The sequence below is a fragment of the Coregonus lavaretus genome (genome assembly GCF_964263955.1).
Source record: "Coregonus lavaretus genome assembly, chromosome: 31".
NCBI lineage: Eukaryota > Metazoa > Chordata > Actinopteri > Salmoniformes > Salmonidae > Coregonus > Coregonus lavaretus.
This window is the reverse complement of record NC_140018.1, coordinates 25,252,982-25,266,932: the sequence shown is the minus strand read 5'-3', so window position 1 is coordinate 25,266,932 and position 13,951 is coordinate 25,252,982. Positions and strand designations below refer to the sequence as shown.

At 38.7% G+C, this 13,951-nt stretch overlaps 2 protein-coding genes across 3 annotated transcripts in view; one reads left to right on the top strand and one right to left on the bottom strand.

Moving 5' to 3' along the window:
* Positions 1 to 2,308: 2,308 nt before the first annotated feature.
* On the bottom strand, positions 2,309 to 9,443 carry tmem244 (transmembrane protein 244; the record flags this gene model as incomplete). Its single annotated transcript, XM_084148964.1, is given in 8 exon segments — positions 2,309 to 2,620; positions 2,623 to 2,640; positions 2,817 to 2,861; positions 3,559 to 3,710; positions 3,921 to 3,976; positions 5,896 to 5,982; positions 9,335 to 9,367; positions 9,372 to 9,443. Coding segments are annotated over 8 exon segments (555 nt in total). The 3' UTR covers positions 2,309 to 2,528.
* Positions 9,444 to 11,431: 1,988 nt separating this feature from the next.
* The window catches only part of l3mbtl3 (L3MBTL histone methyl-lysine binding protein 3), a 45,966-nt gene continuing 43,446 nt past the window's right edge, over positions 11,432 to 13,951 (top strand). For both annotated transcript variants that reach the window (XM_084148795.1, XM_084148794.1), the window contains exons 1-2: positions 11,432 to 11,474; positions 13,097 to 13,233. In XM_084148795.1, coding sequence (XP_084004921.1) covers positions 13,114 to 13,233 — 120 coding nt within the window. In that variant the 5' untranslated portion in view covers positions 11,432 to 11,474; positions 13,097 to 13,113. The remainder of the gene's footprint in view (positions 11,475 to 13,096; positions 13,234 to 13,951) is intronic.

Below are 13,951 nucleotides of genomic sequence, written 5' to 3'. Positions count from 1 at the left end.
CAGTACAAACATGTTGTTGTTACATATTATTTAATTCATGTATTTTGTGACATTTATGTAAATGTCCATACTACAAATGACTGTTTGTTGAAGAACTAGATATTTACATGTGGGCCTTTAGTGCATGCCAGAAGACAAAGCCATGATGTTACACTTACAAACGGTTACATTCTGTTGCCATCAATTAGTGAATATTCATTAGTCTGGCAGGCTGAATCGGAAGACCTCTCTTGGTTATAATGGTGTGGAAAGTTATCAGACCAGCTCCAACATGCCTCATAGGTTTGACATCTGAGCAGCACTGGCCATTACAACAAAGGCCTAACATGCAACAGTAAATTAGTAGGCTACCTCTATACTGCCATCTGGTGGTCAGTTACAACAATGTTCTGTGAATGTCAGGTGCAGCAGAGGAAATCCCTTTGTGTAAGAATCACTGGCAATGATGCTCAAAAGGATCTGGATCCATTGCTGTGATAACACCTAACAAAACGCTGTGTGAATTCACTAAACAGAAACATTTATATTCTTGGCATGTTACACTTGAACCCTGATATTAGACTAATAATGTTCCATCTCAGTCCTTCTGGACAGGTGTGGACTATGATCTGAGAAAAGCTCTTACCAAGGTGAAATGTACACCAGCAGGTACAAGAATGGAGTGAAACTGAATCTGCACATGACAGAGGTGTTGTTGCTTGGCTTCCTGCACAAGCTTTGGAAAGTCAACACAATATTTTTCACGTTCTTTGGTGACAAATATATTTATTTTGCCGGAACAATAGCCTTCATATGATTTAGCGCCTATGGATTACTATTTTGTTATTCCTGATATTTCACATTTCTTATTTCTGACAGCTTTGCCCTCTGCAGCTCTGTCAACTTTATATCTCTCATGGCTAAAGGACTATCAGGAATGACCTTAGTAGCTACAATCCATGAAGTCCCACCGTTTACCAAGCTGCCCTGTCTCAACACACAGAACCTCATCAGAAATAAAAAAGGATAGTATGTGTTTTCAGAGATCTTGTAACACAGTCGACACATAAGTCACTCAAGTCCATATCCCATAATAGATACAGTATGACACACATTCAGTAAAACAAGCCCTAAAATCGGTTCCATACCTTAGATGAAGATAATAGACGAATTTGGAAACCATGGTAACCATTTTGTGTCGAGGTCCAACGCTCTATTTGCAGAGGGGAGGAGAACCCCCTTATCCCATGTGAGGGGAGGACCTCTTCGACTCCATGGCTCACCTTGCCATGTGCTGCAGAGTGGTGTTAATGTACACACACAGTCAAACACACACGCACACACACACTCACACAGAGCATACACACCGTAGGCAATCAGCCCCCAAAGAGCTGCCCTTGCGTTCCTTCCCATACACCCTCCTGCACCTTTGCGTAATCTTATTAAATGATTAATGCCCTTCTTTCCTGTGCTCTCATTCCAACTACAAATCCACTACAAAGAACATGCTGCTATTAATGTTCTCAAAGTGAATGGAAGGGGACAGTTGAGAATCAAACTGTGGGTCTGACAGTTGTATGTGTTGTGTGATGCAAATCAACCATATTAGGGGTAGATACTGTACTTCCTGTTGTAGATTTTCAATCCTTTTAGTTTACTCTCAGTCTTTGACTTCCCTGTCTGGGTTGTGTCTGTGTAAATGTAGGGTCACTGGGATTACAACTGTGACTTGGGTCAGTATTGCAGACTGGAGTGATCAGCAGACTGACCCCCTTCAAGAGACGGATGTTGGTTTCAGTACTGAAATGACACCAGTCAAGGTAATGAGGAGGAGCGACTGACTGCTCACTACTGCCTCAGTAATTCTAAGCATGCTTAATCCAAAGGGCTTTAACAGACAACAGATGCTCAGGCTTAATCACATTCACCACTATGCTATCCCAAAGGTTTCTTAGCGTTTTAATGAGGTAATGTGTTATAAGACAGCAATGACACTTTGTAATAACACTTTGTTCCAGTAATAACGCAGTAATAACACTTTGTAATAACACTTTGTTCCAGCAATAACGCATTAATAACACTTTGTAATAACACTTTGTTACAATAATAACGCAGTAATAACACTTTGTAATAACACTTTGTTCCAGTAATAACGCAGTAACAACACTTTGTAATAACACTTTGTTCCAGCAATAACGCATTAATAACACTTTGTAATAACACTTTGTTACAAGAATAACGCAGTAATAACACTTTGTAATAACACTTTGTTACAGTAATAACGCAGTAATAACAATTGTGTTTATTTCACCTCTAAAAAGATCACGTGATTCCTTATTATTTTCAATGGCATGGAGGAGGATATGGACAAGATACATAAAGCAAAAAGCATTGTTGGCAAGAAGTGTTTAATATTCCCAACAATTCCTTCCAAACAACCTATAATTGCAAAATATAATATGTGGATTCATAGTGTACCAAAAGTGTGCAGTAAAAAAACAGAATATAAAACAATATCATTGACTCTACATTATTTTGTAGAAGAAAAGCTACTGTAAATGTTTTTGCCAGACATGTTGGAGCTCTTCTGGATACACATCATTATTCCTGAAAAGCTTGTATGATAGAAGTTGGCCTCCATCATCATCACCAATCCAGGACCTGGAAAACACAGAATGGATAAGATTAGTGAAATAGTAGATTTTAATCATGAACCTAAGTATTGAATCACTTGCAAAATAAAGTAGAATGACTAATTCATGCAATAATGAAAATACATGACAATAATTATATTTTTATTGGCTCCCAATTGCCTGACATCAAGTATGATTCCTTACCAAGAGCAATCCAATAATGTTCTGGTGATGAAAAATCTGACATAACTGGGTGAAAGAAACAGACAGGATAGTAATTGAATATGACACATTTTCAACCATAATAAACTAATACATTAATTAAATCAAGCTTTCTTTCAGCTTGTGAAATTAATGAACCAGCATGTATGAATATGATGTTATTGAGACAAGCATCTTTATACTAAAGCAGCCTTACAACCGTGCCTAACATAACCTAGATTGAAATCCCATCAATTCAGTGATTAACGTTGACATTGTTTGTTCTTCTAATCCAATTCATTAGCCATTACTGAAACTCATACTAAAATATCCTCTGAAAAATGTGTCTCAGGTGGGAAGTAGACTCATGTGGAGTCATTAATGTGTTTGCTATTATCAAACCTGGCATTACTGTAGAGCACAGGCAGCACCAGGCTGCCAGACGTCATTACAGAATGTGGGCTGGCTGCTATACAATATCAACACTAATTGATGTTACACAATAGAAAGAGGGATCTTTGAAGCATGGTGCTTGACACAGATTTGAATACAAAGTAGACAGCAGGCAGTGGGCTGTCCATAGATACATAATTGTAATAATATGTTGATTTAACTAAAGAGTAAATATGCCAAATACAAGTCAGTGATGGTTTGAGTTACGTCAGGTTTGTTCAGAAAAGCTTACATTTATGAACCCTTGGACTATGAGATTCTTGTCCCCTTGCCTCAATCTCTTGCTGCTTACCTGCTACCGTCAGACCGTTGTGTATTAGTGTGACTGTGATGGTGTAGTCCCATACCCACTCCTCCACGATCCACGCAAATATCAAGCCTCCCAAAAGATAAGTCACCTCCATGGAGATCACAGTCACTGTGCAGGGAATAGAAACTACACAACTGAGCCAACAAATCAAATCAAATGTATTTAAAAAGCCCTTTTTACATCAGCATATGTCACAAAGGGCTATACAGAAACCCAGCCAACATGCTTACCAACATGAACACACATAATTCAAGGTAGTCAATCTAAAAAAGGGTAATGGTGCCAACTACTGAATAACAAGAATAAAGCCTTGGATCAACTCACCTAGGTATTTTGGACTTTACTATGATGGTTGTGTTGTGTAATCAAAGGCCGCTAAAAGGCTGTCAACCTCATGTAGCCTGCAGAGAATATGAATTGTGTGAAACTTGAGTCATAAATGATACATTTGCCATTCATTGTAGATACAGTAAATGTGTGAGGTAGCACTGGAGACATATTGTAATGCTTTTTAGCAAAAAGCAAAATGAGGGTTCCATGCAGCCATTGTGCATGTTTTTTGTGGGTAGTTTCTGTGTCACGAGAAAGGAAGTTCAAGTCAATCATGTACCACAACATATGACAATGGAACTACTACACAGCTGAAGTCTGAAGTTTACATAAACTTAGGTTGGAGTCATTAAAACTCGTTTTTCAACCACTCCACAAATTTCTTGTTAACAAACTATAGTTTTGGCAAGTCGGTTAGGACATCTACTTTGTGCATGACACAAGTAATTTTTCCAACAATTGTTTACAGACAGATTATTTCACTTATAATTCACTGTATCACAATTCCAGTGGGTCAGAAGTTTACATACACTAAGTTGACTGTGCCTTTAAACAGCTTGGAAAATTCCAGAAAATTATGTCATGGCTTTAGAAGCTTCTGATAGGCTAATTGACATCATTTGAGTCAATTGGAGGTGTACATGTGGATGTATATCAAGGCCTACCGTCAAACTCAGTGCCTCTTTGCTTGACATCATGGGAAAATCAAAATAAATCGGCCAAGACCTCAGAAAAACAATTGTAGACCTCCACAAGTCAAGTTCATCCTTGGGAGCAATTTCCAAACGCCTGAAGGTACCACGTTCATCTGTACAAACAATAGTATGCAAGTATAAACACCATGGGACCATGCAGCCGTCATACCGCTAAGGAAGGAGATGCGTTCTGTCTCCTAGAGATGAACGGACTTTGGTGCGAAAAGTGCAAATCAATCCCAGAAAAACAGCAAAGGACCTTGTGAAGATGCTGGAGGAAACAGGTAAAAAAGTATCTATATCCACAGTAAAACGAGTCCTATATCGACATAACCTGAAAGGCCGCTCAGCAAGGAAGAAGCCACTGCTCCAAAACCGCCATAAAAAAGCCAGACTACGGTTTGCAACTGCACATGGGGACAAAGATCGTACTTTTTGGAGAAATGTCCTCTGGTCTGATGAAACAAAAATAGAACTGTTTGGCCATAATGACCATCATTATGTTTGGAGGAAAAAGGGGGACGCTTGCAAGCCGAAGAACACCATCCCAACCGTGAAGCACGGGGGTGGTAGCATCATGCTGTGGGGGTGCTTTGCTGCAGGAGGGACTGGTGCACTTCACAAAATAGATGGCATCATGAGGAAGGAAAATTATGTGGATATATTGGAGCAACATCTCAAGACATCAGTCAGGAAGTTAAAGCTTGATCACAAATGGGTCTTCCAAATGGACAATGACCCCAAGCACACTTCCAAAGTTGTGGCAAAATGGCTTAAGGACAACAAAGTCAAGGAATTGGAGTGGCCATCACAAAGCCCTGACCTCAATCCTATAGAACATTTGTGGGCAGAACTGAAAAACTGTGTGCGAGCAAGGAGGCCTACAAACCTGACTCAGTTACACCAGCTCTGTCAGGAGGAATGGGCCAAAATTCACCCAACTTATTGTGGGAAGCTTGTGGAAGGCTACCCGAAACATTTGACCCAAGTTAAACAATTTAAAGGCAATGCTACCAAATACTTCTGACTCACTGGGAATGTGATGAAAGAAATAAAAGCTGAAATAAATCATTCTCTCTACTATTATTCTGACATTTCACATTCTTAAAATAAAGTGGTGATCCCTAACTGACCTAAGACAGGGAATTTTAACTAGGATTAAATGTCAGGAATTGTGAAAAACTGAGTTTAAATGTATTTGGCTAAGGTGTATGTAAACTTCTGACTTCAACTGTATATGAAAGACAGGATATACTTCATTTTAATATTGTGGAAAATATCTATTATTTTAGACCCTGAAAATACCAATGCAAAGGCTGACCACAATGTAGTAAACATAATAGAAGGACATCATGTCCATCAGCAAGTACTGGAGAACAATCTGTAAGGAATGTTTACATTATGTAAGACTCCATCACACAAGACCCCAAAAAGTTCAGTCGTTCATTCCTAATAAAACCTATAATATGATCCATAATAATATGGAGTCATTCAACCATTGCTGTTGCTACAAAACTATTAAAAGGAAGGCCATGTAGGCATTTCACACTAAAATACTTGCTTAAACTAAACTCAGATAGGTTCAGTCATTTCAATGGAAGGTATTAGAAGTCCATACCAAATGCTCTAAATTGACTTGTCAGCTGTTTTGTGATATTTACAATAGACAGCAGCAGCACATGACCTACAGTCATGACCGAAATGATTGGCACCCTTGATAACAATGAGCAAAAAAGACTGTATAAAATAAATAATACAAATACTGAGCTACAGTGCCTTCGAAAAGTATTCAGACACCTTGACTTTTCCCACATTTTGTTATGTTACAGCCTTATTCTAAATGGAAAAAATAAAAAAAATCTCTGCAATCTACACACAATACCCCATAATGACAAAGCGAAAACAGGTTTTTAGAAATTTTTGCAAATGTGTAAAAAATTAAAAACAGAAATACCTTATTTACATAAGTATTCAGACCCTTTGCTATGAAACTCGAAATTGAGCTCAGGTGCATCCTGTTTCCATTGAATATCCTTGAGATGTTTCTACAACTTCATTGGAGATCACCTGTGGTCATTTAAATTGATTGGACATGAGTTGGAAAGGCACACACCTGTCTATATAAGGTCCCACAGTTGACAGTGCATGTCAGAGCAAAAACCAAGCCATGAGGTTGAAGGAATTGTCCGTAGAGCTCCGAGACAGGATTGTGTCGAGGCACAGATCTGGGAAAGGGTATCAAAACATTTCTGCAGCATTGAAGATCCCCAAGAACACAGTGGCCTCCATCATTCTTAAATGGAAAAAGTTTAGAACACCAAGATTCTTCCTAGAGCTGGCCGCCCAGCCAAACTGACCAATCGGGGGAGAAAGGCCTTGGTCAGTGAGGTGACCAAGAACCCAATGGTCACTCTGACAGAGCTCTAGAGTTCCTCTGTGGAGATGGGAGAAGCTTCCAGAAAGACAACCATCTCTGCAGCACTCCACCAACCGTGCCTTTATGGTAGAGTGGCCAGACGGAAGCCACTCCTCAGTAAAAGGCACATGACAGCCCGCTTGGAATTTGCCAAAAGGCACCTAAAGACTCTCAGACCATGAGAAACAAGATTCTCTGGTCTGATGAAATCAAGATTGAACTCTTTGGCCTGAATGCCAAGCGTCACGTCTGGAGGAAACCTGGCACCATCCCTACTGTGAAGCATGGTGGTGACAGCATCATGCTGTGGTGATGTTTTTCAGCAACAGGGACTGGGAGACTAGTCAGGATCGAGGGAAAGATGAACGGAGCAAAGTACAGCGAAATCATTGATGAAAACCTGCTCCAGAGTGCTCAGGACCTCAGACTGGGGCAAATGTTCACTTTCCAACAGGACAACGACCCTAAGCACACAGCCAAGACAACACAAGAGTGGCTTCGGGACAAGTCTCTGAATGTCTTTGAGTGGCCCAGCCAGAGCCTGGACTTGAACCCAAACGAACATCTCTAGAGAGACCTGAAAATATCTGTGCAGCAACGCTCCCCATTCAACCTGAGAGAGTTTGAGAGGATCTGCAGAGAAGAATGGGAGAAACTCCCCAAATACAGGTGTCCCAAGCTTGTAGCGTCATACCCAAGAAGACTCGATGCTGTAATCGCTGCCAAAGGTGCTTCAACAAAGTACTGAGTAAAGGGTCTGAATACTTATGTAAATGTGATATTTCAGTTCTTTATTTTTTATAAATTAGCAAAAATATCTAAAAACCTGTTTTTGGGGTATTGTGTGTAGATTGATGAGAGAAAAAAATAATTTTATCAATTTTAGAATAAGGCTGTAACGTAACAAAATGTGGAAAAAGTCAAGGGGTCTGAATACTTTCCGAAGGCTAGAACAAATTCCTAGAAAAAAAATTGAAATTATATTATTTATGCTAATACAATTACTCAGTGAAAAATATTTTATTTAACAAGTAATTAAAAATATTCTATAAAAGATAGGGGTCAAAATTATTGGTACCCCTGTTTTCAATACTCCCTTCCCTTGTGAGCATAACGGCACTGAGACATTTTCGAAAATGTTTTATGAGATTGGAGAACACATTGGGAGGGATCTTAGACCATTCCTCCATACAGAATCTTTGAACTGCCATCTTCAATTCAAACCACAGGTTTTAAATAGGGTTCAAGTCTGGAGACTGAGATGGCCATTGCAAAATGTTGATTTTGTGGTTAATTAACCATTTCTTTGTGAATTTTGTTGTGCTTGGTGTTATTGTCTTGCTGGAAGATCCACTTGCGGCCAAGTTTCAGCTTTCTGGCAGAGGCAACCAGGTTTTTGGCTAAAATGTCCTGGTACTGGGTAAAGTCCAGTACCAGTGGAAGCAAAATAGCCCCATAACATCAAAGATCCACCACCATATTTTACAGTAAGTATGGGGTTCTTCGCATCCTGCTTTCGACGACAAACCCACCACTGGTTTACGTGGCCAAAGACTTCAATTTTGATGTTTTCCAATAAATGTAAAGGCCTGAAGTTTGGTAAACGGCATTGGCACTTGGATTGGAACCGGTGCTATGGTCAGATGACACGAAAATAGAGCTCTTTGGCCACACACACCAGTGGTGGGTTTGGCATCGAAAGAAGGATCGATGCAAAGAACCCCATACCGACTGTAAAATATGCTGGTGGATCTTTGATGTTGTGGGGTTATTTTGCTTCCACTGGTCCTGGGGCCCTTGTTAAGGTCAACGGCATCATCAACTTTACCAAATACGAGGACATTTTAGCCAAAAACCTGGTTGCCTCTGCCAGGAGGCTGAAACTTGGCTGCAAGTGGATCTTCAAGCAAGACAATAACCCCTAGCACACATCAAAATCCAAAAATAAATGGTTACTTGGCCACAAAACCATCTCAGTCTCAGGACTTGAACCCGATTGAAAACAGGGGTGCCAATAAGTTTGACCCCTATCTTTTTGAGAAAAAAAAAATACTATTTTAAACAAAATCTCTTTCTCTTAGCAATTGTATTAGTATAAATAATGTCATTTTCTATTATTTCTTTGCATACAATATAGCTCAGTATTAGTATTATATATTTTATACAGTCTTTTTTGCTCATCTTTATCAAGGTAGCCAATAATTTTGGTTGTGACTGCATGTACACAGTCACACTAAGTAGACAGGTAAACACGTACACTTAGTTCCCTACTAATCCACTTCCTGTGGTATCCAAAACTGGAGTCCAACATATTTACCCATGTTTCACAGACGTTGGTCTTGATCTTGATTCATGTTGATTGGTCCATAGCGCTTCAGAGTATACCCACAATACCCACAACACCTGCAACAGTAGTCCAACAACATGAATGGCCGCCTTTTCTTTTATCAGTGGAGTTGCTAAAAGGTTGCCTACCTACAGTAGAGCAAACAAAGCAGTGGATGAGGGCTGTTCTTAATGGGCTTAAACACATGCCAAAAGCTTCCTATCTCAAGTCATTCTGGATAAAGCCCGCCCCAAGGCCCGGACCACTTCTACAGCAGCACCAACACACAGTGGCTAGAAATACACCTGAGTGGTGTGACAACCAACCTCTCTTCACACACTATGATGTCACTGCATGCATATTCACCGGGCCATATTGTTGTTTAGAATATGAATGTGTTGTTGGCCTGTTGGGTTGTATATACTGTAACAGCTGCTGGTTCACCAGGAGGCAAGCCAGACTTGACTCTGGGTAAATTAAATGTAAATAGGACACACAGTTCTTTAGAACAGTGGTCTTCTCTGATTCTCTGGCCCACTGAGTGTACTGTGCTACATATGATCTCTCTGAAACTGCACATATTCTTGAATGTTTAGAGTTGAGACATTAAAAAGGCCCCTGCTACATGTGTTGTTAAAACCATGACAGAACTTTGAGGAAACAGAAACAAGTTCTAAGCACTTAAACCATAAACCCAGTCTTCAGCATGTCTATTGACAATCACCCTCCATGCCCTAATCAGCACTGCATCATATGAGCTTATTTTCTTTTTAGCGAATTAGTGACACTGTAACTCACTAATCACTAATGTTCTATACATTGAGTGGATTGTGCGGTGACCATCACCAAACATGCTTTAGAGGAGAGATCACCAACACAAAGCATTTATTCTGTTAATTGCTCAGTCATATGCAGGAAAGGGCTCCCAATGAAATCATTGCCCTTATGCCATGCCACCATGGCTATGCACATTCCATGAATTGGAATTGAGCTCCATAAGGTAAACATCAAATGTACAGTATGGTGATCTGGAACAGCAGTAACACCCCATGCACTATGCATTTGCCAGAAGTGCTCTTACAGAGCAGCCCATAAGTATGAACGATTTTACAGAAAATGTAGTCATACTCATAATCATAACTATAAGACCATAGGGGATATTTTTCCTATAACTTCATGCATTGGTAATGGTAATGAATGAGAAGCTTGGATGACTACAAATCTACACAGAACGTTACTGTACAACATTTGGTCCTGTCTGGAAAGCCATTACTGATGAAAGTCAAACTTAATGTATTCTACTATAACTGTATTCTATTATATTATATTATATTATATTATATTATATTATATTATATCTGTTCTGTGTATTCTATTCTCTTCTATTCTGTTCTATTGTATTCTAGTTCACTTGAACAACTCTAGAGAAGCTAATCTAGAAGTCCAATAAAGGTAGCTGGATGTGTGAGTTATGGAATTAAACAGTAGGCCATGGCTACAGCCCATTCCTGTTTTTCATTTTGATGTCATTAAATCAAGTTGAGACAATTTGTTCATAGTAATAACGGACTACAACATGGCATAAAGAAACTTTGTACAGCAATCTGATTAATTTGCATGGTTTCTTGCACAGGACTCACAAGCACAGATTCATTTTATTTTGAACTGCAACGAAAACAACGTTGATGCATAAACCTAAGCACAAAATAGAAAAATAGGTTGATGGCGCAATTTATGTTAAAGTATACAACACAATGTTGGTATTGAAAGGTTTTTTGACGTTCTTTGTGCTATTTCGCAAGTCACCCTCTTTTCACTGTCGACAAGCAAACTGGGTTTTATTTTTAGTAACATGTTATTCGTGCTCTTTTATTCTAATCATCGCCTATCGCAGTCTCCAAACATCCACAACGCATCCATAATCATTTGCTGATGGTTTTATGTCGATGACAAGGTTATGCGACAAATAATGGCTTAATCTATTAAATATGTTGTTATTCAACCTGCTAAAACTTTCGATATTGGCATTATCTGTTTTACAGTCTAGCTGAGGCACCCACTCGCTCAGAGCCATGCTCATGCGCATTGACGGCTGCCTGGGCAATTTGTCAGTACTCGTGGGAGAATTTGGGTAAGAAACAGACAAATTAAAACAAATGTACTTTTGGATAAAACAATTGATGGAGGAAATTATGCCTTATAGTAATGAGTGATCTGTTATATAATACTTTCGTTAGAGGTTCATTGCGACGGAATTTCACCAAAACTTAGCAATAAGTACAAAACGACTGGACGTGTCATCAATAATATCAGCCAGGAAGAGGTTCAATGCGTAGAGCGTGAATATATTGCATTCTAAAATTGTAACAAAAGTTGCGTCGAAAATTACTGCAATGATAGAAAATATGTTGTGCTAGATTTCTTGTCTCCCAGAGTCGTATATAATAATGGTATATTGTACTCTTTCAAGAATAATGCTTGCTTCAGTGTAATTCCATGTTAAGGCTGGGGAGAAGAAGACATTTGCGCTTGACAAGCGAGCTGGACTAAAATATTTCTATAATAATTTCCTTCCAAAAAGCTTTCAATGCAGTTAAAATATTATTTTTGTTGTAGAGCAACGAGTGCAGGCCTGCCGGTGAGAATTATATAGGAGTATATTCCAGCTCCGCCATTTTGGGAAACTGGCTTTAAAACACATTAAATAGTATCAGAGCAAAGAAAAGTGTTAATATCTGATACAATGCATGATTAGCGTCTTGCTAAGGGACATCACAAAATATCTGTAACACACCTAGTTGGAATACAAAGGAAATGCGAACTGGTTGCGCACAACCGAATCATTTAATCCCACTCGTAATTAAAACTATTTGACTCAGAAAGCTCGAAATAAATATTAATAACACTCATAACCGACAATGGACATCTGATGATAAAATCTAACACACAGGTTGAATAACATGTGCACAGTCAACACGCGGAATTTTCCTTTGTAATAATATTGGTTGATAATTCAAAAAAGTGTTCCCGCATACGATGCAATTTTGACGCTTAGCAGAGAGAGGATTAATCCTTTAAATAGTTTGGGATGGAAAAGCATTATGCATGCATAAAATGTAAGTTACTTTCATATTGCAATTTCGTAAATGCCTGGCAACGATTTGCTGTAAATGTAGGCTACTGGCTGAATGCCTATACTTATTATCTTAGGCGCATACAAAACACATAAATTATATACCCTACCGAAATGTCAGGAATTCTATTTGAAAGACAGCGATATTAATATATCATAGGCCTATTGCATAAACTATAAATAATTCATAATTTCTATCAAATACGTAAAACATTTTCGTCTGAATTTTTTTGTTCAGTGATTTCATTGTTTGATAGGGTCTGAAAGTTTCAAACGCAGTCGTCTAAACCTAGTCAGCAATGACCTCTAGTGGTTGATGTATGTCATCGAGTTACAATGTCGCAGGGCTTCCGCTGTTACATTTCGACAATAATTGAAACATTGTTGCAAAGCGGCTTTGTGAAACATTATTGAGACATTGTTGCAAAGCCGCTCTGTGAAACGTTAATTTGTTTCTCCTCTTTTCATTTGACTCGCACTTTGGGCAGGACTACGGTTGTAATAACTTTACTTAGCTGATGTTTTTAAAGTCAGTTTATGTAGATTCAGTAGGCCTATGCCATATTCATTCTGCACAGTGTTATTTATTGTCTGGCTTGGCTTCATCTTGTCTTTTTCAGATATCCCCATTTTTAACATGGATGAGTCTAAAAATGCTGCAAATGCAGCTACAAATGCAGCAGCCCCTGATTTTGATGTGTATGGTGCCATGGACTGGAATGATGGTGTCGGAACCCTACCTGGGAGTGAGCTGAAGGTACACATCACCACAATAGCTGAAAAGGTTCAATGTTGCCATATATATAATTATTTTTTGCTTGTGTTATACCTTTCAGAATAAGGACACATTATAATGAAATTGAATGATCCATTTGTGTAATGACAAATGCAATGTAATATATAATTGTACAAATCATAAATTGTATAAATCATAATTAGGACCAAGGACTTTTTCCTGACTAGGTCACATGGCGCTAATCATAGTATTGATCTAAATATGCAGTATGTCCTCACTCCTCACATATACAGTGTTTTCAGAAAGTATTCATACTTCTTGACTTTTTCCGCATTTTGTTGTGTTACAGCCTGAATTTAAAATGGGATTAAATTGAGATTTTGTGTCACTGGTCTACGCACAATACCCCACAATGCCAAAGTGGAATTATGTTTTTAGAAATGTTGACAAATTAATTAAAAATGAAAAGCTCAAATGTCTTGAGTCAATAAGTATTCAAGAGAGGTTTTCCAATGCCTTGCAAAGAAGGGCACCTATTGGTAGATGAGTAAGCACAGGCGATATCCTAGAGGAAAACCTGGTTCAGTCCGCTTTCCAACAGACACTGGGAGACAAATTCACATTTCAGCAGGACTAACCTAAAACACAAGGCCAAATATACACTAAAGTTGCTTACCAAGACAACATTGAATGTTCCTAAGTGGCCTAGTTACAGTTTTGACTTAAATCGGCTTGAAAA